Genomic DNA, 25,499 nt, shown 5'->3' on the forward strand with positions numbered 1-25,499 from the left:
CATGACGGTTTCATCTTTAGTCTTTGGTGTCCTTGAGCAGAAGAGAGGGAGTTCTGCATTTAGTTAGGCTTCAAGGAAATCCTTTTGTGATATCAATACAGTAGTACATATTAATTCAGTTGGTGTGGCATTACATATATCCTCATGCACGTTCTAGTTTATTTTGTGTCTGGGGGTGGGTACTGCGATATCTGGTACCTGTTTTGTCATATGGACCATATCCATGTTTGCACTAAAAGAAGGAATACAAATCTGGATCCCATACTTCATTAGTAGTTTAGTTACCTCATTTCAGTGGTGGTGTTCAGTCCTTGTGTAACTGAAGTAATTTTTTCCCCCTCACTTCTACATGCGGTTTTATATAATTTGTATGTGTAGAGATCTGATTGCTGCATTTTATGGTACCTTTTGCACATTCTAGTTAGGGTATGCTCACATCAGTCTTTCAGTCATACAGGTATATTCCTGCATAATAATCATATACATAGATTACAATATACTATATGTATACTATACCTAATTGTATAGTACAGTATTGTGTCAATGTCTGTACTAAGTTACCTTTGAGCCATGACTTGGCTAGAGTGAATTTTTCCAGCTTATAGTCAGTCGTCTTGAATGAAACATCTTACCAGCATTTTCTCTTGGCAGTTTGCAGACTGTATAGGGAGATTTTTACAGCTTGCTCATGTTGCATTTAACAATACTCTTGCACAGATGTCGCCAATCAGAGCAGGAGCACATAGGACTGGAATTTTTTTGTGTTGGATTTCAGTTACAGACATAAGGATCATTTGTCTTCGCAAATGACTGCAGTGGTTACTCCAAAATTTTGTTAATGTAATTATCAATTATTTATTGACTTCAAAATAGAACTCCAAAATAACTGTCAGCCTGTTTTTCTCATGACGCAACTGTTTTTGTTGTTGTGCTTTCAATCCCTGATTAAGTTTAGCAATTTGCTTTTGGACACTAACTGAATGGAATAGGAGCAGAGGTGTCTGATCCTGTAGTATTGTTAGTAATCTGCATTTCTGTAACTTGTAATTAATTATATACAGGTTTTATTTTTATAAACCGTTTCTTTAGGCAGTGCATTACTATATTTTACAAAACAAAATGCTCTGTAATGGCACAATGCAAAATCCCAAATTTTCGTGATGAAATAAAATTTGTTACTTGACATCTTTGTGGCTTTTAGCTCCAGAACAAATAATAAAATTGTCATGACTCTTAAATATTACATTGATTTAGGAATTTCTTTGTGGCTTATTTGATAGACATAAGATGGCTGGGAATTATCTTGTTTTATCAGAGGGCAATGCATGAAGTTATTTAGAGCAGTTTGTTTTCCTTTTGCCAGTAATATATTTTATTCATTGTTCATATTTGCTTCTTTTTACCAAATGGCATTTTTTCTAAACTGTATCATTCTTATTTTTAGGAGACAGAACAAACTAGAACGGATTACTTCATCAGAACACTGCTTGTTGAATTTAATGAAGTAGGTTACGAAAATATTTAGGCAAACTGCTAAACAGATTATTTTTGTCTCTGAAGTTCTTATTTGTCTTTGTTTTAATATTCTTAAAAATGTGCCTGCTTGTATTCTAGGAAATGCGAAGAATTTATCAATTTCATTATGTGAATTGGCCTGACCATGATGTTCCATCATCATTTGATTCAATTCTGGATATGATTAGCTTAATGAGGGAATATCAGGAGCACGAGGATGTGCCAATCTGCATACACTGCAGGTAAATTGCCTATCTGAGTCATCTTACTTGTTTAACAACATTAAATAAAGGCAGTTCTGTTAGAGTAAATGTCTTAGCAGAGGCCAAAACATTTTTGGAGTTTTAAGAGGGAGTAGATTGAAGCCTGGCTTTCTGCCAGTTAAAGCCTCTCTTCAGTCTTAATGAATTAGTGGAATAAGGAATCAGAAAGTTAATGATTTTGACACATTTCATGTAGTTTTTATGACCCAGCTATTTATTTTTTAATGCTTATTGTAACTGGTCTTTACGAACTGAGGAGTACTTCAATGGAATTTTTGATAGGTGGTATGCATTCTTTGCATACCACCTTGGTCTTCTCACTGTGTTGAACCTGACATTTGCGTACTCATTGGTTTTTGGGAAAAGTAACTCAAAATGTATACTGTACAGTTTGCCGAGCTGGTAAGAAAGGCTGCTGAAACAAAGACTACTGAAATGTCTCCAAGCTATGAAAATAAATTAAACTAGAAGCCTAAAAGCAGATTTTATTGGGAGTGATCCAATTTAAGGCTACATTTATTTTTATAGGTTAATGATGGTTGTTGCATGCAAAGATGTTTAAAAGCAATTCATATAATAAGTTTATTTTTAAAATTTATTTGCTTCAGAACAGTTATGTCTAAATAGTTCTATTAGTATTTAGTGATTTCTAAAAGCAATTGCAAACGTAATTAAGCTCATTAACACTTTTGAACAGCATTGTATTTAATGTTAAAAACTGTTACCGTTGCCCCATATGGATGTTGACAGTTGCATTGGGAAAGTCTCCGACAGCAGAGTGCAATAGCGGCAAGAGAGGCTAGCAGTCAATAAGGGCAGGGTATAGTAGGGACTGCGGTACAGAAGATCTTTTACTGCTTATGATGGCTTCTTGTAATTTGTAGTTTGTCACAAAAAGTTTCCATTGGTACCTTACTTAGTAATGATAAAGACAAATATTTAGCTTACTTCTTTATCAGAGTTCACCCAAATAAAAATAAAAGCTCTGTATAGTGTCAGTTAGGAAACCTAATGTCATTTGTGAACCAACCAGTCATTATCAGGATTGACTGTAAGGAATTTTTTTTTTTTAACAGAAAGCTGTTATATGTATTTCTTACTTCTTCATTTCACGTGCTCCTTTCATTTTGTTTTTGAATTATTTTTCTCAGTTGTATTAAGTATTATGTTAGATTTAAAGGTGCAGGCAAACAACCGAGTATGAATTGACCAGGTCATATTTGTTTTGTTATTTATGTTTGGCCTGTCATTTACACACACAGTGCATCAGACTATATTTTTTACTTACAGTTTTGCTATTGCAGACAAGAAGCATTGAATTGTGAAAAGAAGAGTGCAGATGTAAGAATGTTTGCATCAATACTGGGCACTCTCTAGAATGATTTGTGCGTTTGAGGAGTATGAATTTTGAGTTTCTGCAGGAAATTATTTACGTCCAAATGAAAAATACAGACCTGCTTGAAGGTTTGTGAGCCCTTCAAGGGGGTCATCATTTTACATATTATAGAAATATATTATGAAAATGAACTCTTCCTGAATATATATATATATATATATATATATATATATATATATATTGTGGAACATGACCTAGACACAGACAGGCAGACACGTTTAAATCACCCCACACACGTTTATTATACAAGTCCATTATTTACAGTTAGTGCTCACAGTTCCCAAGTCCCCAAAAGTCCTGGCCAACACACACAATGCCTTCTCTTCTTCAGGCCGCCTCTTTGCTTCCTCCCTGACCTTGTCCTGCTTCCACCCGACAAGTCCTGAATGAAGGGAGGCGGCCCCTTTTATAATTACCCGGATGTGCTCCAGGTTCTTCCTGGAAATCTTCCACCAGCAGTCCCCAGTGTGGCGAAAGTGCTGGCTGTGTACCCGGAAGCACTCTGGGTGTCCTCGATCCTCTTCCCCCCAGCACTTCCGGGTGTGGTGGAAGTGCTGAGTTCCAGGGCTCCCAAGGCATTGGGGCGCCCCCTGGCGGTGACCATGGGCTCCTACAGGGATGAGCTTCCAAGCTCTGTACCCATGGTCCTCATAGCCGGCAGGGCGGTCATCCCCACGTGGCCTAGGAAAGGCGCAAACCCTCTTCCGGACCACCGGGGTGTCCTGGCTGGATTGCCCCCCAACCACCTGCGACACCATATATATGTGTATATATGTATATACATATAATATATATATGTATATTATATTATGTCATTTTCTAACCTGCTTAATCCAGACCAGGGTTGCGAATAGGCTGGAGCCTATCCCAGGTAGCATAAGACGCAGGCAGGATCAAACCCTGTACAGAGCTCCTGTCCATCGCACAGCTAACACACACCAAACACACGTTAGGCTCATTGTAGTGCTGCCAATTCATGTAATCTGTATGTCTTTGGACATTGGGAGTAAACCAGAGCACCTATATAGGATCAATATTCTAAACATAGAGTTCACAAACATAAAATATATTTGAACTGATCAAATCAACAGATATTCTTGTGTGCAAAAGTATATCAAGCCTTTTCAGTCAATAACTTGAGGTGCCCTACTTGGCAGCAGTAATTTCACCGTCATCTCCTATAACCAGGTGTCTCTGACATCTTCCTAGATGGTTGCCTTGTGTGAGGAGCCCTCTTCGGGTCCTGCCACAGAATTTCAGGTGGATACAGGTGCATCACACAGAACGTCTTCTTCCTAAGATATTCTTTACTTGGCTTACATGTTTAAGATTGTCGTGTTGAAATATCCACTTTGTCCTAAGCTTAAGTTTTGTGATGGACAGACATTCTTCCCAAGAAATCCTTGCTATTTCTCAGAATTTATGATTTCCTGAGTGATTTCAAGTCGTCCAGGGCCAGGGTAAGAAAATTCCTGTACAAAGACACTTCCACCATTATGCTTGATAGTCGGGGTGAGTTTTTCTTTGTGGTAAGGTTGTGTTGTGTCTTTGCCAAATGTAGGCCACGTTGTTGTTACTAAATAGTTTAATTTTGGATTCATCTCCTCAAAGAACAGACTTTCAGAACTATCCAGACTTACCCAGCTCTGTTCTTTTTTGATAGATGAAGCTTTTTTCTGGCAACCATGCCATAAATGGCATTGTTGTTCAAGGTCCTTCTTATTTTTAATCTGTGCCCCACTACTCTAATGAAGGCCAGGGAGTCTTGTAGATCTCTTAATGTTATTTTAGGATTACCTTTTATTTAATTTATTCTCCTTATTTCTCCGGGTAAAATTCCAGGAAGATGTTTTACTTCTTGGAAATGTTTTTGTTGTTTTAAAGGACTTTCACTTTGATACTTGATTCCTAAAAGTAGATTTATGTAGTCTGGATCTTTCTGAAGTGGCTCTGTAACCTTTGCAAGATTGATGAGTATCCACTACTTTTTTTTTTTTTTTTTTTTTTTTTACAGAGTTCTTCTGATACTTCCTTAGTTTAATGCATTTAATTAGACTTATAGGAAGAGTAACTGACTTGCTTTATTACAGTTATCACTGTTTGTACTGTAAATACCTAACACATTATTTAAGATTTTCACTTTTATTGTGTACCTTCATTAAATGGTTAATCCTCTGTCTCATACCAGTTTACCCTGAGGTGCAGTATAAAGTCACCTTTAGGATTTTATAACCTACTGCTATCTTAAAGTGAGGGTCATAGGTGGTTTTAATGCAAACTGGGAAAGAGATTAAAAAGATAGGTAGTAAAGTTAAGAGAGCATTAGAATACTCTGCAATTTGGGAATGGCTCTCTAATGAAGCCAGATAGCTGCTTAAGAGCTATTTCCTTACAGTAGCAAAGACAACATATGATGTGATGCTGTATAGTGCTTGTCATTTTCAATTAGTAGTACTTACATTAATGTATTTTATGTTTTTCATTTAAATTATTCATCCATTAATGCCCCAGCCAATTTAATCAAGTACTGAGACCGACTCAGCATGCTTCTGAGATCACATTTTTTAATTTTTTTTTCCCCCTATTGTAAAATTTTGTATTCACCAAAAACAGGTAAAACTGCTCTAAGCTTGGACACCATTTCATTTTCATTTACCTTTCTCCAAAAGGGTTTTGTACTCGCTGTAAAAATTTTGTCCATCTCTTGGTGTGGTGTTGTGTGTTAAGGGTCTGTGGCAGTGCAGCATTTTAATAAAAACAGTGCAGCTCTGGCTTGTGGGTGAGGGTTCATGCTCCTACAGGTCTGTGTGGCCACAGGTTGTTTATTCAGGATGCTAACTGATTGCTTGTTAATGTTCAGGTGCGATCGGCTCAGTTATTCCCTGCTGGAACTCTTCTGGTTGTTTGCCTACGTGCACTTACTATGGATAAAAGGAATCTGAGTAGGATACAGAGGAGAGAGTAACGGAGATCAAGTAAGAAAAAAACATGAGGAAGGAAGAAAACAATCAGAATTGGCTGGCCAAGCCAGTGAGGTGCCAAGGCAAAGAAGTCAAAGTTGCCCTGCGGTGGAGTGAGGGGAATGGTGCTTCTGGGTCGGATCAATCTTGCTGAGCTTTTATGAAGCAGGGTGATTGCAGGCTCTAAGGTCCTGCAGTGACCGATTGAGGTGGCAAGAAGAAGGAGCTGGACTCAGTGGATCCCAGCGGGTTACTGATGGAGGTTGCTGGGATGTGAGCAGGAAAGGGGACAACTTTTGTAGTAGTTTCGTCCCTGCTGAGAAGACGTGGAGGGATGAGCGAGGTGGTGATGAAAGATAGGGAGAAGCTTTAGTGATGAAATGGGTGGGGGCCAAGTCTTGCAATTTGTTTTTCCTGATTTTATCTAATATTTATTGGGTTTATTTGTTTTTACCCCTTCACTTCAGTGTTCCTATAGATTTATTTATTGACTTTCAACTGCACCACACGTTTTGGATACTATTGTTGTTAATAAATAAGCACTTGGCACATTTTTCACCTTACTTGTTGTTTTGCAACCTCATTGCACTAGTCCTTCCTGGTCATGACAATTGATGTCCTGGGTTCAAGAAGATGCCAAGTCTGCGGGAACCTGGGTTTCACACTTGGATCCTGTACAATGCTTCATATATTAATGCTGATGTGGGAATGTTTTTGATGATTGCGTTGTGGTGACTGTTTCCAGCACGTTTCTTCATGCTGGTGATGAGACTGTAATTCAGGCTTAGGTATTTCTGTCAGTTTTTGTCAAATTGAAAATACTATTGGGCTTTGCGTTTCTCAAGCAAACTGTGCACAACTTATTCCAGGATTGTGAGAACAATTGTGGTTTCTTTTAACAGGGATTTAAAGCATAAAAAACTTGTCAATCTTCAGCAACAAGCTGACTTCATTTTCATCTCTTCAGATTCAGTAACATTTAAAGATGTCTGCTTCACTGCCTTTTACACAGATCAGAAATACAGAAGCACCTTGTATTAGACTTCTTGTATTAGAGAAACAGACTTTCTGTTTTTACTGTGAGATCAGAGACTAACATATTTTTGGTGCGGTTGATCTGGCCCTGCCTTGCATAAGTTTATATAAAGTGTTTTTCTTTATTTTTGAAGAGAATAATTCCCTGAAAGCAGAACCACTGTCTCTTCTACACAATGTTTAAACACAAACCATTTCATTTACTTAAATGATAATACATCGTTACTAGTGTCATAGCGTAGTGTAGGTAGTTTTTTGGTTGTGAGTGCCAAAGGACTTGGTTGCTAGATGGAGAAGCGGGAGAAGATGTAGCAAGAAGCAGTACAAAGAGTGAAAATTTTCTAAGCGAATACAAAGAAAAAATTGAAACTAAGGCATGGAATGCACTATGAAAATGCAGCACTGCAGCATAACTAGCAGAATGAGTAATGTAAAATTTGCATAAGTAGAAACTAGATATTTCAATATTTGATACATTTAGAAAAACAAGAAAATTTGGACCTATAGATATATTGGCCAGGATGTCTTCTGCTAATGAGAAAAGTACAACGGAACTGAATTGAACTGTTTCCTGTTTTACTACAGGTACCTTTTATTGAAATGTGATTCATTGAATTTGTGAGTACAGTGAATTACTCGACTGTACAATTACTGCATAAATGAATGTACTGCTACTTGTAACTATAACATAAAATATTTTTATTCTAGAAAATGACTCTCCTAAAACTTAAAAATTACCATAATGTTAGATGATGTGAAAGAAAAAGGACACAATTTTTCCTGTGCTATACCTCTATTTTAGAAAGCCACAGTACCTAGCGAGTATATTGTGTGGTAAAAGTTAAGAACCAAATGTCAAATATAGGAGCCAGTTTTAAAATGTCTTATAACACATTTTTTTTTTTTTTTGTATCTTCAGTGCTGGATGTGGAAGGACAGGTGCAATCTGTGCTATAGACTACACATGGAATTTACTGAAAGCTGAAGTAAGTTTATTGTAAATAAAAAATGTGAATAAATAAAAGATACAAGGAAATACATAAAAAGCTATTGACATAGTGTGGAAAATAATGCAATGTACAACAATGGACAATACGGAGTGCAAAAAGTATATTTGATTGTTATCAATGTTAAAGGCCATCAGGTGAAAAATCCGTAAGCCAAAGGTTTTTCAAAAGTAAAATCATTTGGGAACTTAAGATGTATGTGAATAAAAATAAAATAATGGCTGTCACTTAGAAAAAGTTATTCACCTGGCTTTGGAGGATATGACATTGGGTCATATTGTGTCGAATCATTCATTTTCATACAAAAAATGAATATCCCAACCAATCAGCCCAAGAGACAGTTTAAACTCTTTAATTTCTGAAATCCAGATGCTGTACATATTGTTTTGAATAAATGCCCTTGGATTTGGTTCATACATTTAATAAAGCTGTACAAGAAGATATTCAGTTTTTTAAAGAATGAATGATTGTTGACATTTGTATTTGGAAAGTACTTTTTTCATCTAAGAGGTCTTTATTACTTCATTTTTCATTGTCTGGCCACGGGCTCATAAGGACTTATACTTCAAAGTTTACATTATGAGTAGAAAGTCTGTTTTTCCACTGTTGGAGTTTCTTGGATCTCAAGTCACAAAAACAATAATATATCTACTAGGGTAATCTTTTTTGCTGACAATCCTTCATTAATAGTGTGGATTTTGATCCTGAGTTGCTATTTTGTTGAAAGGTGATAGGTATTCATATTGTCAAATCAATAGTCAGGAACAGTGAAGATTTTTATCTGCTTGGTAATTAAAGAACCATTTTCAAAAGCCACTTCTTGCAAACAAAACTATATGGTCATTTAAAATTAATCAAAAGGCTGGAGGACAGACTGCATGATACTAATACTTATAAGTGATTTTAATATGGATTCTTTTCTTCTAGAAAATTCCAGAGGATTTCAATATTTTCAACCTAATTCAGGAAATGAGGACACAACGGCATTCAGCTGTTCAGACAAAGGTATTTTAGATTAAGATTTTATTGACTGATAAACATCCAAGCACCTGCCGTCCTCCTCATTGTTTTGTCTGTTAAACACAGGAACAGTATGAACTTGTTCATCGAGCCATTGCACAGCTTTTTGAGAAGCAACTACAATTGTATGAAAACACTAACTGTGAAATTACCGACTGTTTGGTAAGTACTATTACAAAAGTCATAGAAATACGGTGAATAATTTGCTTGTTTAAGTCAGATTCATATGTATCTTATAATTTGATTCCCTCTCCCAAATGCTGATATCGTATATCTTTAGGTAAAATGTAGCAGTAAGTCAGGATGATTGACTTCTGTGTATATTTACTGAGAAGTAATTCAATAACGTATTATTTTGCAATGAAAGGTATGTAAAAAATGTAAAACACCACTATGAAAGCAGTAACTCTGACAAATCAAGAATTTAAGATTAAAAAAGAACCAAAATATTGTATAACATGTGGGGAACCTGATTGAACAGAGGTTTATTTATGTGTCAATTGAAACAAAATTGCTTAGATTTTTTAACCTTTTTGAGAATATAGTATTCAGAAGTCATTATCTAATTTACATTAATCATCAATTATCTTTTTTGTTAATTAACCATTAGTGTATGAAATGAAGATGATCCTTGTAACTGAAATCTACCTTCGTGACTTTTGGGCATTCACGAAAAATTGTATAATCCCAACGAAAGAGTTAAAAGTCAGAACTTTAAGACTGGACTAGGGGCCATGTATTTAAAGCCTTAATGTATGTGTTAATAGATGTAAGAAAGAAAAATTAAATTTGAAACCAAATAACACATTATATATTTGTGTTTCTATTTATCAAATGTACACATAAAAAATGGCCTTCCCTTAAAAAAAAAATTTATGTCTAAACATAATTCCAGTTATACTATTGATGTTTCTGTAAGCTATGGCCTCTGTTATATCCTAATAAAGGGCTTTGATATAATTTTGGTGTTTCACTGCACTCCTAAAAATCCAAGTAACATTGAAAGATTTTTGAACTTAAACACTGCATCAAGTGTCCTGAACGGATAGTACAATGTTACATGAAATTTTGAATTTTACAGTTTATTGCATTTACATTTTAATTAAGATGTACTTAGGTAAACTTAAAACATTATTACTGTATGTTGTTTTTAATTATTACCTAACAAGTTTATTTTTGTCTCATATTGTTTGTTACATGGAAATAAAAAAAAGTACAAATTGCTAAGTTAGATAGATACTGTAAATAGATTTATAGATAGAGGGGTGAAAATGTAGCTTTTTTCAGAAGCTCAATTCAGAAGCTGTCACAAAAAGTAATTTTATTGTGTTACACAATGACAATAAAGTGCTTGAACTTGAACTTTTTCAGAAGCTTAATAAATATTTTCATAAACAACAACAACCCTCCTCAAATACACACAAGAATTACAAAAAAGAAGAAAATGTGTGACCTTCCTAAAGATAAAAAGAGCACTCACAGTTACAGTGAGGCATTATACAGGCATTTTGCCATTTGTATAACACATTTGTGACACATTTCTGCTGAATACTTATTGGCTGAAGTACTCAGTGATAGTGTGTCAGAGAGAAGATGTACAGCATTGTTTGTAATGGCCTTCAGTTTTGACTTTTTGATAATGTATCTTGGATGAAATTGTTTAAAACCTCAATTATCTGTCGGGGTCAGGACCAAGGCCGTGATGGATAAGAGAAAAGACGGATAACAGAACAGCTACTTTAAAAATGATATACAGTAGATTAGTTTTGTGAATAGTCATATTGGTATTTACCAGAAAAGTATATATTAACAAAATTAATTGATTCATATAATATTGTAACAACCAGAGTTATAAGCAAATACAACTCTGAGGTATAGAAGTTGTCTGTTTTACTTTGGAGTCTTAGTTCCGTAACAAATGGTGCCCTGTCTTGTACTCAGTTATCTGGGTTATGAAGCACACCTCCAAAACAATAAAAGAAATCTTTCCATACCAGTCAGTTTATTCCCTGCCACTTATGTTCTTTTTTTTCTATACTGCAAACACTCTTGCTTATTGTCTCCTGACACCCGACTCAAACCTTCCTTCCGTCGTGCCTTCCTTTTTCTCCTAACTTCTCCTGTCACTCACCTCCTAAGAGGCGTGTCAGCCCCTTACAGAACAGAGTCCCTTCACCCAGTCCCATCACTTATAGCATTCATTCCACCTTTTCTGCTCCTGCCCAGCCCATTGCCAGCTGCCTGCAAATCATAATATATTAACAAAACATAATAAAACAGAATTTATAAAGAAAAGAGCAGTAAAAGAAGAACATTAATACAGAATAACATTACTGTCAGTGGTTACCATTTTCAAAACGTTTATTAATTTTGTCAGCATCACGCTTTATACCGTTCACTGTTGTTCTTCCTGCTCCGTAAATTGAAGCACTACTTGAAACACTTTTACTGTGTTGTAAATGTTTAATAATTTCAATTTCTTGTGACAATTCCAACCCCACACGCATACATTTATCGGCCATAACAATATACAGTGCATCCGGAAAGTATTCACAGCGCATCACTTTTTCCACATTTTGTTATGTTACAGCCTTATTCCAAAATGGATTAAATTCATTTTTTTCCTCAGAATTCTACACACAACATCCCATAATGACAACGTGAAAAAAGTTTACTTGAGATTTTTGCAAGTTTATTAAAAATAAAAAAATTGAGAAAGCACATGTATATAAGTATTCACAGCCTTTGCCATGAAGCTCAAAATTGAGCTCAGGTGCATTCTGTTTCCCCTGATCATCCTTGAGATGTTTCTGCAGCTTAATTGGAGTCCACCTGTGGTAAATTCAGTTGATTGGACATGATTTGGAAAGGCACACACCTGTCTATATAAGGTCCCACAGTTGACAGTTCATGTGAGAGCACAAACCAAGCATGAAGTCAAAGGAATTGTCTGTAGACCTCTGAGACAGGATTGTTTCGAGGCACAAATCTGGGGAAGGTTACAGAAAAATTTCTGCTGCTTTGAAGATCCCAATGAGCATAGTGGCCTCCATCATCCGTAAGTGGAAGAAGTTCGAAACCACCAGGACTCTTCCTAGAGCTGGCCGGCCATCTAAACTGAGCAATCGGGGGAGAAGGACCTTAGTCAGGGAGGTGACCAAGAACCCGATGGTCACTCTATCAGAGCTCCAGAGGTCCTCTGTGGAAAGAGGAGAACCTTCCAGAAGGACAACCATCTCTGCGGCAATCCACCAATCAGGCCTGTATGGTAGAGTGGCCAGACGGAAGCCACTCCTTAGTAAAAGGCACATGGCAGCCCGCCTGGAGTTTGCCAAAAGGCACCTGAAGGACTCTCAGACCATGAGAAAGAAAATTCTCTGGTCTGATGAGACAAAGATTGAACTCTTTGGTGTGAATGCCAGACGTCACGTTTGGAGGAAACCAGGCACCGTTCATCACCAGGCCAATACCATCCCTACAGTGAAGCATGGTGGTGGCAGCATCATGCTGTGGGGATGTTTTCAGCGGCAGGGACTGGGAGACTAGTCAGGATAAAGGGAAAAGATGACTGCAGCAATGTACAGAGACATCCTGGATGAAAACCTGCTCCAGAGCGCTCTTGACCTCAGACTGGGGCGACGGTTCATCTTTCAGCAGGACAACGACCCTAAGCACACAGCCAAGATATCAAAGGAGTGGCTTCAGGACAACTCTGTGAATGTCCTTGAGTGGCCCAGCCAGAGCCCAGACTTGAATCCGATTGAACATCTTTGGAGAGATCATAAAATGGCTGTGCACCGACGCTTCCCATCCAACCTGATGGAGCTTGAGAGGTGCTGCAAAGAGGAATGGGCGAAACTGGCCAAGGATAGGTGTGCCAAGCTTGTGGCATCATATTCAAAAAGGCTTGAGGCTGTAATTGCTGCCAAAGGTGCATCGACAAAGTATTGAGCAAAAGCTATGAATACTTATGTACATGTGCTTTCTCAGTTTTTTTATTTTTAATAAATTTGCAAAAACCTCAAGTAAACTTTTTTCACATTGTCATTATGGGGTGTTGTGTGTAGAATTCTGAGGAAAAAAATGAATTTAATCCATTTTGGAATAAGGCTGTAACATAACAAAATGTGGAAAAAGTGATGCGCTGTGAATACTTTCCGGATGCACTGTATAGTAGATTAATTATGACAAAAGAGAAAACCTATAAAACGCTATTAAAACTGAAGACTCGTAACTGACACTGTAATTTCAAAATGTGGCATGACACGTGGTGCTGGGGAAGATAACTATTTGCTAGTACAAGGGAGAGTTGTTCCAATGTGTGTAGCTTGTAGCGTACCAGACAGCAATATTAGTACAGTAACAGGTAGGCACAGGGATGTGCAAAGTCCCCCACCCCCTTTCCCAAGTGACGGTTAACAGAGACTAATGGTTCATCAAATGATGGATTATCGAGGTTTTACTGTATTTGGTTTAATCACTCCTTTCTCTTTGTATGAAATAACAGAGTCAAAATAAAACAATGAATGTGCCTGTTGAATGGATTATGCAGGTTAAATCCTGTTCTAGAGAATCCCAAAGTAACAACATTTTCAGAATTAACTAATACTTTTTGTTGGCTCAGACAAACATTCATAAAACATCATGTTAAATGAATTTCGTTTTAACATTGTTAAAAATGTTTTCTCGACCAAAAATGACCACTGAAGATGATAATGTGATGCAAAAAATACTATGCCAAGTCTCGAAATATACAACAGGCTGTCACTTCCTTGTTAGACCTAAAGAAAGTGACAGTCTATTGTGAAATTTCCTGCCTCGCTCCACTGAGCGTTCATGTGGGTAGTTGTGTCTTGTACTGTCCCAGTTTCATGAACTAAAAAAAAAGAGAAACAGCATTAGTTTTTGCTGAGAGAAAAGTTAACATTCCTGGAAAAAGTTGATTCCGGAATGAAGAAAAATGATGTTGCGAAAACATTTGGAATCGTGCCTTCAGTGCTCTCAACAATTTTGAAGGGTCAAAAAAAAAAAAAAAAATAGAAGACAAAGTTAAAGATTGGGCGTTGGGACCTGAACAAAAAAAAACCAAAAACAAATTAGAAGCATGCTTGTATTTCTATTAAAAAAAAAAAAAAGTTACATCTAACGCCTTATTTTCATTCTATTTGTTAATACCTGTATTTGTATAAAATAGGTATGTCTAGCGTCTCATTTTCATTTTGTATTCATACCTGTATTTCTTTTAAACAATAAGTTACAGCTAACGTCTCATTTTCATATAAAATATTTTTTGCAGTTTAAGAAGCACAATTTTTTTCTAGTACAGGTATTGTCAAACTTGGGACCATTTTAACATTTTAGGGAGCTACAGTGCAGATATTTCAAAATAAAGCCATTGAATAGTTCACTTGCTTATTGGTATGGTCAGTGATTGTGTGGTCCATTCACAATTGGAGTTAATTCATATTGTTTACTGTATATTGTTTTATCCTAATGCAAGATTCTGAATCACAACAGTTATTCAATATTTTTATAGAGTGTACTGTTATTTTTCAAAAGTAATGTTTTCAGTTTGATTTAATATTTTTGAACTACAGATATTCTGCTTCATTGTCAGGCATTCAAACATGGTAGAAAACAATATTTCATGTTTTTAAAAATCTGGCAGCTTTATTTCTGGTATTAAGAATGTAGTTTTTTTTAAGTGTCTATAAATATTAAAAGTCTTTGAGTTTGTACATTCTTCAGAACTTTTTATTTTGTTTATTCTTTTTGTAATTGGTCGTGCCTGCTTTAAATAAGGAGCGCATGCATAGTCTACTATGTGATGTGTTTTGCATCAACAGTCTTAGGCTTGACTGGCATAATGATACAGTAGCTGTTATTACAATGTCCCAGTTTCTGGGCTTTGCTTTTTCAGACTTGTCTTTATGAGCTTTAAATTACTGTGGTGTATACAAGTGTGCTATGAAGCTGAATTGTGGAAATGTGTCCATTTTTGCTGTTGGTATAATAAGGCCCAGTTCCTTACACACACAAAAAGAGGTTTGGAAAACTGATTGATTGCTTCACATTCCTAAGATTACAGCCAAGAGTAGTGTAGTGAGCTGAGCGTAAAATTAAAAAAATGAACAATTCTTAATGTCATCTGTTATTATATTAAATATGTAACCGATCATATTTATTATCCTAAGAGGTTCCACTTGTCTTTCTGTTTTCTACAAGAAACTGAATGCTTTTTGAACAGTAATAGTGTGGTTTTCATTGTTAAAAATAATTAAATAATAGTATACAGTAGCTGGCAGACTGTCAGGCACTTCAAGTATTTTTTCCTTTCCTTTAACCAGAGTATCTCTGACATAATATTTCTACAGAGGCAGAGAACTAAGGAATATTACACATCTGTGGAAAAGTTGCCCGAGACTGGACTTTCAGGCAATTCTCTAAGAAAGTTAGAGTCTGTTTCCTGTTGATAACAGTCATGCTTTGGTCAGTTTGAAGCAAACTTATGTTAACTCAACAAAGAACAGAGGAAATATATATGAAGTGAAGAGATTTCATTGTTAGAATGAGAAAAGCCCTAGTACTGATGGAGAATACCGGTGATGCTTGGATGAGTAAGAAAGTGCATGTCGACAAGCCTGTGTTTTGAGTCACATAATACAGCTAAAGTGATTAATGCTTAACATGGTTTGTGTTTACAATGCAAGGTTAAATGACTTATGCAAATTTGATTTTGTAAGGCAAATCATAGTTAGTAATTTTAAGCAGTATGCTATTCTTTTATATATTTTTATATAGCATCAATATTCTGCCTTTTTTCAAACTCAAGCTTGTATCAGAAAATGAATTTTTTTGCCATATGCCACAGTCTTCATAAAGAATTTGATTAAAGGAGTAGCACTTCATGTACTACACAGTTGGGAAGGTGATTCTATTAAAAAAAGGAAAAAGAGTAAAGGGAGCAGGCTATTAAACCTGCTAAGGTTTGTTATAGCTTGTGTTTTTAATTTTTTGGCTTTGATTTTGCTAAAAGTTGAGGCAATTGCTGGTGTTAAAGCAGTTTAGGGTAAGTATGACTGCTGTTTTTGGGCTCAGGTATTCATTGTGTGAGATTTGTGTTCCTCTTTTCCCGTACTCTTTCCTGTTTTCTTATTTGGTGTAAAATTTAAAAAGTCAATTCTGACCACTGTAATGTACACTGTTGCACTTGGGAGAACAATTTAAATGCCTTACATCAGACTAGCATTCAATCTAGACTGTGACTTACTTTCACTTAATGGCAATTTGTTTTTGATAGTTAATGGATGGATGTAACTTTGCTTTTAATGTGTAATGGAAATATTACACAGAGGTTGTACTTTTTATTAAAAGTCAGGGGTAGATCACAATGTCATTACAAATAATGTACTGAACTAGTAAATCTGTTTACATGTAAATAATAGGTGGTAATGAAGGTACGGTTAATACACTTTAATGTGTATCATCTTAATTGTTTTACTGTGATTGAGTATTTTGATACACCTTCAAGGCGATTTCTTTTTCTCAAGATATTATAAAATGATCATAACATTCTACAACTTAGTTTGTATTTATATTTAACTATTTTTATGTCAGTAAATTAAGTTAAAGAATTCAGAATTTTCAATAGCACACGAATAGATATTGTGTAACATGTGATGTGTACCCCTTAATAGTAATTGAATAGCCCTGTAAATTGATATTTGTTTACATGCATGCATTGTGTGATCTATGATAAAGGTATTTGTTTTCTTTCTTTTTATATAAAGGATGATATTAGCCATAAGAACCCTGCCAACTCAGCAGAAATGATCAAAGGTGACTCGCCACCTCCCAAGCCTCCTCGTATTCGCAGGTACAGCTACATTTGCTCAGTGCTTGAAATTGTTTTGTGAACAGTGTAATTTGTTTGTAACCAATACTATGCACTTTCCACTTACTCTTTGCTCATTACATACTTGACCCAAACACATTTTAAAGTTTGTTTAAGTATGTACAGTTAAATTTTAAAACTAACTTATCTTTAGAGTTTTTCTAATTAGTGTGTGTGCTTTGTAGATGACATTGTTTTGATAGTGTAGATTTTGTTGTATTTCATACGAGAATAAGGATAGCAAAAACAAATAAACTGAGCATTGTTTGAGGCTTCTTTACTGTTTGTGTCTTTTTTATTAGGTTGGTTATTTTATTGTTATTAAATCTATTTAGTCTCTCATACAATTTCTGTTATCTCCCAAAATGATTATCACCCTACTATAAAACTGCATTATAAAGTGTCACTCAGATACGGTCGTCTTGCATACTTTGCATTTCCTGTTCATTTTTTTCTGTATGATAAAATTGGAAAAGGGAAGCGAGTGATTATTAACGGGAAAGGCCAAACCAGAACGGGAAATTGATACTTGCCATTAAAGCAATGAAATCTAATTTCTGCAACTAATCTTGCATTAATGTATTTGCATGTCCAATCCCTTATATGTGATCTTTTGTTTTCAGCAATTTTAAAATCAATTTAGTACTTAGCTAAAAAAATACAAATACTGTTATATGGCAGAGAATTTTTTTCTTTATTTTAGACTGAAATGTTTGCAGCAGTGTTTATTTATTTATTTATTTTTTTAATAAGGCTTTTGGGGGAAAAACACATTCAGAATGACAAAAGCATTAGTGATGGTGTCCACAAACCATTAGTTTTGCAGGCAATACATATGCTATTACAGTGCTGTGAATATGTGTGACCCTAATTATATTTACCAAGTTATACAGATTGGTGTTTTCCAAAAACAATATTTGGACATCCGTTACAATATCTTAAAAGATCTTAGATGCATTTGTTCATGTTATTTGCAATATATGTTTTTTTTTGTTCAAGAAGTTTGTTTATGGGTAGTTCTTAGTGAATTCCTGGTGGCTGCATGTGTGGGAGAGCCCCTGCCATTGGGCTCTTTCCTGACTTCTAAATATGAGGCTGGTGCATCCCATAGTTTCATGACATTTTTATGTTGACCATGTTACTTAATTTGTCAATTTTATTTTTAAAAAGTGAATCTTTTAGCTTTAAACAAATTTACATTTGAGAATCTATTAATTAGTTGCATAACTTCTAAGAGAAGAATGTTGGAAATAAAATTTGACTTTCTTCAGGTCAATACAAAACAGCAGCATCCCAAAATGATTTGTTACAGTTTTCTGGTATAGATCACTTCTCAGTCTAGCAAAAGCAGAACACTAAGTGTAAAAATTCGATTCATTGTACATTTACTGACACAATGTACCACTTAAAGTTTAAGAAGGGCATTGTGAAAAGAATTTTCTGCAAAAGAGAGATGTCACGTGACACTGGAATCTTTATAGCTTGTGGGAGAAGTAATGGAGTAAAATAAAATTGCAGTTGATAAATGCTACTTTTCTTATCAACTTGAACTAAATTCCAAATCAGTTGTGCAGACCTTTGTTGGCTAATATATTTCTGCGGCCTCCTTCCATTGTCTGTAAGTTTATTTTTAAGTGAACTATTCTGCGATTCTTAAGCATGTTGCATTTTAAACCTAACTCTTCTTAGGCTATCACTCATTATTTATTGTATTACTTATATATGTAAGGTCATTCACTGGATTTCAAAGCTTAAAAAAGTATTCTGTACAATCAGCACATCGCAGTCTTATGTGTTGAACTGTTCTTTATTGTCTTCTCATGATGTTTGGCCCATGTTCAAAACAGCTTTAATTTAAATATATATCCTTACAGCCCTTTGCTCAGTTTGGATATCTGACGAAAAGATGAGTCTGTTTAAATCTTTTGGTGAAAGTAATGAGTTGGCTGTCAAAGACTATCCAATATGGAAACTTTGATCCAAATCTGAGGTCATGATCCACTCCAGAGAGAGAAGAAACAGCTGCAAGTAATTTGGAGTTTTCCTCATACGTTAGGGTAGAGGTGTGAAATTGACCAATGAATAACGATGCAGCTGCAGCGGTTTTGTGAGTGCTATGTCATATTGTAGTGGTAAAGAAAGGAACTGAGTCCTCATACAAAGCTTCTGATTTACATGTCAGCTTAAATCCCAAACCTTGCCTGTGATCGCTAGCTTTGGTTAGTGACCAGAAGACTGCAGTTGTGTGTACACATTGCTGAAACAAAGTACAGGGGCGGGAACCCCTTTTGCCTCCAAATTGACTTGAATTCTTCATGGCATATGTGCGTTCAGCAAGGTGCTGGAAACATTTCTTGGGGAATTAGTTCATGTTGTGAACCTCCTGTTCTATCTCATCCAAAAGGGCCTTTGTTGTATTGCGATTTGTGCAGGTTATCGGAGAAAAGTGAAGTCGCTGCCTTGTCTGTGAAATCAGTGTAAGGTGATATATACTTTGTGACGCCATGCACTATTCTGCTCACAGTATCCATTTGATCATTGGTAGATCGTGGTCATACTGGGATGGATGTGGTCAACAATAATACTGATGCACACTCTGGCATTTAAATTGCACTCTGTTGGTATTAAGAAACTTAATTTGTACAAAGATTCCCTAAGCCACTAGTTTCCCCCCTAGCCTGTAATAGTAACACAAGGTAGGATGGCTCCATGGATTCACAAATTTATCTATGCCAAGTACTGACCCTCCCATCTACATGCTACAGAAATCGTGATAGGTAAATCTTGGTAACATTTTTCCAATATTCAGTTCTCTGGTTTTGATGACCACATGTTCACTGTAGCCTCGTCTTCCTGTTCTTAGCTGAAAGGAGTGGATTCTGTTGAGCAGTAGCTCATTCATTTCAAGGTCCAATGCAGTGTGCTTTTAGACATGCTTTTCTCCACATCACTGCTGTATAGGACAGTTGTTTGACTATATGTGGCCTTTCTGTTAGTTTGAAAAAGTATGGCCTATTTCTTCTGATCTCGCTCATTAACAAGGTGTTTTCACCCGTTCAACTGAAACTCATGGGAATCTTTTTGTTTATTTAACATTCTCTAGAGAAGGGGTTCTCAACCTATGGCCCACCTCACCTGAACATGTGGCCTGGACAGGCTTCAAAATGTTACTGACACACAATCACAAATCATTTGCATTGGTCATTCCTCCACATTTTTATTTTTAGGGGATATTTAAAATCATGTTATTTGAAAAGGCTCGTAATCCTCTCACAATTTGTGTGTTTATCAAATCATTTTATTAAAACATATTACAATGCCGCATGAGTGCGCCTCATTGTGTGTTCTTCCCTTACAAGACAATTGTGAAATGAGACATGCAAAAGAGGATAGGTGACATCATTGCATTCTAAATCAGAAAGTCAGAACATTAAAAGATTAAGTGAGCTGCATGCAAAATTTTAAGTGTTAGTAGTGTGATGGCGGCATTTTGGTTTGCTGCCATTACTCGATTCACTAACACTGGAACAAGCAGCCCTTGTTGTCTGCCATGTGCTGAGCACGTCTCGCGGGCAGTAATCTGCAATTACGACTTGTTGTGCCATCACTCACCTGTCTCCTGACCGTAAAGAATGTATTTCTAGGCAAAATCAAAAAACTCAATTAAATAAGCATTTATTATTTATAAAATGTTAACTGTTTCATTGAGAAAACTATTTAAGTAAACTGTATAAGGTTTAGAACCACTGAAGCAGGATATGCTCTGTAGTGTAGCAAAACCTCATAGGACAGCAGTCTGTGAGGGTCTGAGACCACCAAGTCTGACACCTATACCATACTCAGTCAATGAGATCATTTGTTACGCTCATTGTAATGTGTAGTTGAACTACAGTGAAACTCCTTGATCCTGTCCATCCATCCATCCATTATCCAACCCGCTGTATCCTAACTACAGCGTCATGGGGGTCTGCTGGAGCCAATCCCAGCCAACACAGGGCGCAAGGCAGGAAACAAACCCCGGGCAGGACGCCAGCCCACCGCAGAGCACACACACCCACACACCAAGCACACACTAGGGACAATTTAGGATTGCACCAAACCTGCATGTCTTTGGACTGTGGGAGGAAACCGGAGCACCTGGAGGAAACCCACGCAAGCACGGGTAGAACATGCAAATTCCACGCAGGGAGGACCCGGGAAGCGAATCTGGGTCTCCTAACTGCGAGGCATTAACGTTACCCACTGCGCCACCGTGCCGCCCCTGATCCTGTCTATATGTCATATATATTGAGTTGAAGCCAAGTGATGGACACTTGGACTTGCAGGCTATTTGGGTTAATGAGAAGGTTCCTAGCAAAATGGCTACTGACTGTTACATGGTTACTGAGTGCTTCTGCAGTAACCTTGGCATCAAATTTAGGATTAGTGTTAAAACATCTGACAATATACTATACACAGTGATTTTAGTAGCAACTGTTCAAAAAAAAAAAATCTGTCTCAAGTCTGAAATTTACACCTTCATTTAATACATTTCCGAGGTAGAAATTCATACATTTTGATATTAATCTTCGGGAGGAGGACTGGAAATTTTATACTGGTCTACTTGTTTGTTGTTTTGTGTAATAGAACATAGATAATATTGGGACTGTCAAGCATATCTTCAGAGATGCCAACAAGGATGCACACATTATTTCCATAGGTCAAAAATTCATCAAAATCATCTGATAGTAAGTGAAAGATAAAATAGCAGATTTGAATGAAACAGCTAGTTTCATGATCAGTGGATTATGATCAAGATTCCAGTAGAATTGTAATTGCACTACTGCGTGGATGACTTCATATTATTTTGAATAAAGAAAAAAAAAATCAATTCTTGAGAAGTATGTAGGAAAATAGAGTGCCAGCTTCAGGATTCACTAGATGATTTAGCAATTTAATTTAGCCTTACTACATGGCACAGCCTTTTGACATTACCAGTAGTAATGGTCAGTAGGTATATTGTAATCTGGTTTTAAGTAGATAATTTGTGTTCTTATGTAAATTAAAAGTAATATATTTTAACATTAATATTCTGATTTAGAATAACATTAACACAATCTAATATTACTAAGACAGGTAGAACTCAAAAAAGCAAACAGAAAACTGCAAAAATTTAAAATTGTGTACCTTATGGGTTGTATCAATCAGTCACAAGGTAATGCTGCTGTCTTGCTTATGAACTCATTTCTAGATTGTTAATTTATTTAAAAAAAGTGAGAAAAAATTATCTGTATGGACATAACAAGTGGGAATGCATTTCTGTGCATGTTATTCTCTAAACTCTGCTCTTCTTAGATATTTGAATCCTATGTAATTGTCTTACCATTTTAATTATATTTTTCTTTGGATCAGACTATATAGTAATTAGCAAAATTAGCAAAAGAAGGTTAATGCATGCTTCAGCATAGGCATTCTGTTAAGCAGTTTTAAAAAAAATGAAGAATTAAAACAATTCAAAGTTGAAGTCCACTTATTTATAAAGAGTCAGTCAGCAATGGAGAACACAAACCAAATAAGGAAAAGTAATAAAAATAAATAAAAAAAATCAAATTGCAGAACTTAATTATTCTGCATGTTAGTTCATCAAACCAACTCTAGATGGCACCACTCACCTTCCTCTTGTTTGTATCCTAGTGGTATTTTCTCAAGAAACCAACCTCCTGTGAAAAGTTGCTTGCAACACTCTGGTCTTGGTTTACTGGTATACATTATACCTTTTAAGAGTTATGCTGTTTTCTGCTTCATTGCCTTGCTGTTGCATTATGTTTGAAATTTCTGTAAAATGTCAATTTTTTTTAATCAGTTAGTGTGTTTTCATCTACTTCAATAACCAGATTATTAACAGAAATCTGATTTCTAAAGTGACATGCAAACTATTATTCCAAATAGAGAAATCGCCTTATTGGCCTCTGAGGAACCTGTTTAACAGAGACAGATTTCTTTGTGGATATTCTGATTATGTGGCTATGTAAACCATTGGGTTATTGGTAAGGATTTTGTAGTCCGTGCATGTCTGTTGCACTCTTGCCAGCCTGCGCATGCATTTGTTTTGTATACACTTGCTGTAACTGTGGGTAATAGTGGGAAATAAGTTTCCAGAGGCATATGTTCTGGTGATCGCTTTATTCCTTCTCCTGGCTGAAATAATTCATCTCAATATTTCAGAAACTGCTAACTTCATGTTGATGAGCCAAATATACAGTGATAAACTTAGCAAAACAATCTCGAGAGCAGTAGGGTAACATGTTAAAAGTAACATGCATTGCGTTGTTCGATTACTTTTTAAAGCAATGAATAACCTAACACAGTACTTTTTGTACTAAAGTAAAAATACCTGCATCATTAATATTCCATCAGCACTGGGTGTAAGGCAAGAAGCACACATACTGGCTCCTTTGCAGAACTCCATCATAGCAGCCAAGTGGAAGATAGTGTGCTGTGAACGTTCCGGTAACAGGAAAATATAAATAAAATGTCAATTTGAATAAACATATTTATAAAACACAAGAAAATTACCACAGACATCATGCTGATTTTGTGATTCACAGTGGCTGATGATGTTGTTTAATTACTATTATTTTTTAAGGGGAACTGCAGAAGATTACTTGCACATGTAAATGTGTATTATTAAGAAACCAGCTCATTCAGCTTAACCCTATTAAATGTGTGCATGTAAACATGCTGATTGTATGCATAAAATAGATTATGACAATATAATGCAGGAGCAGTCAGTAATCCTTGTATAAAGAATTCTCAAAACCTGAGGCTTCTTTTTAGTGTTAGGTAAAGTGAATTATAATAATAAATTAATAAATAGGCTGTTACTTTAAGAAAGGATACTAACTTGAAGGAGAACTGAAAGTGCCATTGATATTAATACAGTATATTACACAATATAGAATCAAACATGCAAAATAGGTTGTCTTAGTCCAGACATGCCTTTAGTAGAGTGAAAAATTGGCACATTTAATTAACTGATGCTGCTGTTTGTTTGTCATCTGTTTTCTCCTGCAATTCTGGACGCTTCCTCCTAAAAAGCCGCTTCTCCTCCTCATACCTAGCATAGCAGCCAACCAATTAAAGACTTTAAATTGAAACTTGATAGATAGATAGATACTTTATTAATCCCAAGGGGAAATTCACATACTCCAGCAGCAGCATACTGATACAAAAAAACAATATTAAATTAAAGAGTAATAAAAATGTAGGTAAAAACAGACAATAACTTTGAATAATGTTAACGTTTACCCCCAACGAGTGGAATTGAAGAGTCGCATAGTTTGGTGGAGGAACGATCTCCTCAGTCTGTCAGTGGAGCAGGACAGTGACAGCAGTCTGCCGCTGAAGCTGCTCCTCTGTCTGGAGATGACACTGTTTAGTGGATGCAGTGGATTGTCCATAATTGATAGGAGCCTGCTGAGTGCCCGTCGCTCTGCCATGGATGTCAATCTGTCTAGCTCCATGCCTACAATAGAGCCTGCCTTCTTCAACAGTTTGTCCAGGCGTGAGGCGTCCTTCTTCTTTATGCTGCCTCCCCAGCACACCATTGCGTAGAAGAGGGCACTCGCCACAACCTTCTGATAGAACATCTACAGCATCTTCTTGCAGATGTTGAAGGATGCCAGTCTTCTAAGAAAGTATAGTCGGCTCTGTCCTCTTTTGCACAGAGCATCAGTATTGGCAGTCCAGTCCAATTTATCATCCAGCTGCACTCCCAGGTATTTATAGGTCTGCACCCTCTGCACACAGTCACCTCTGATGATCACGGGGTCCATGAGGGGCCTAGGCCTCCTAAAATCCACCACCAGCTCCTTGGTTTTGCTGGTGTTCAGGTGTAGGTGGTTTGAGTCGCACCATTTAACAAAGTCCGTGATGAGGTTCCTATACTATATATGCATTGCATTGCAAATTTGTATCATTGAAAACCAATATGTGTGAGTTCCTTGTTCAATTTTTGTATATCCAATAGTCTTTGAGCTTCAAATTATGGTTTTCGAAAGCAATGGAGGTAAAATTTAGACAGCTGTACTGCCATCTTGTGGCTGCAATATCTAACTGTATTTTGATATACTATTTAAATGTATGGGGCTTTATAAAATAAGGCACTTTTTAGCATAATATGTAAGTGTTAATATGCTGTATTAAATTTACATAATCCAAGTTATTTTTGGCCGGAATTACAGTATTTATACACTCGTTTAGCATACTATTGCTGTAATCAAATCCTAAGAAGCTAAAATGTACTAATGTAAAATAATCGTAACTTGTAAACATTATGTATAACAAAGTTACATCCATTAGATATCCTTTAGAACTATGCCAGTTAGAATATACTGAGCGTAATTGCTCTATGGGTGAATAAAACTTAAC

At 36.1% G+C, this 25,499-nt stretch overlaps 1 protein-coding gene across 2 annotated transcripts in view; it reads left to right on the plus strand.

Annotated features, from left to right (window-relative positions):
- Positions 1–25,499, plus strand: part of LOC114659261 (tyrosine-protein phosphatase non-receptor type 12-like) — a 174,022-nt gene that overhangs the window by 116,063 nt on the left and 32,460 nt on the right. For both annotated transcript variants that reach the window (XM_028811663.2, XM_028811655.2), the window contains exons 7-12: positions 1,445–1,504; positions 1,615–1,757; positions 8,089–8,155; positions 9,104–9,181; positions 9,263–9,358; positions 16,987–17,072. In XM_028811663.2, the coding sequence (XP_028667496.1) occupies positions 1,445–1,504; positions 1,615–1,757; positions 8,089–8,155; positions 9,104–9,181; positions 9,263–9,358; positions 16,987–17,072 (530 nt within the window). The remainder of the gene's footprint in view (positions 1–1,444; positions 1,505–1,614; positions 1,758–8,088; positions 8,156–9,103; positions 9,182–9,262; positions 9,359–16,986; positions 17,073–25,499) is intronic.

Source organism: Erpetoichthys calabaricus, chromosome 1 (genome assembly GCF_900747795.2).
Source record: "Erpetoichthys calabaricus chromosome 1, fErpCal1.3, whole genome shotgun sequence".
NCBI classification, from domain to species: domain Eukaryota; kingdom Metazoa; phylum Chordata; class Cladistia; order Polypteriformes; family Polypteridae; genus Erpetoichthys; species Erpetoichthys calabaricus.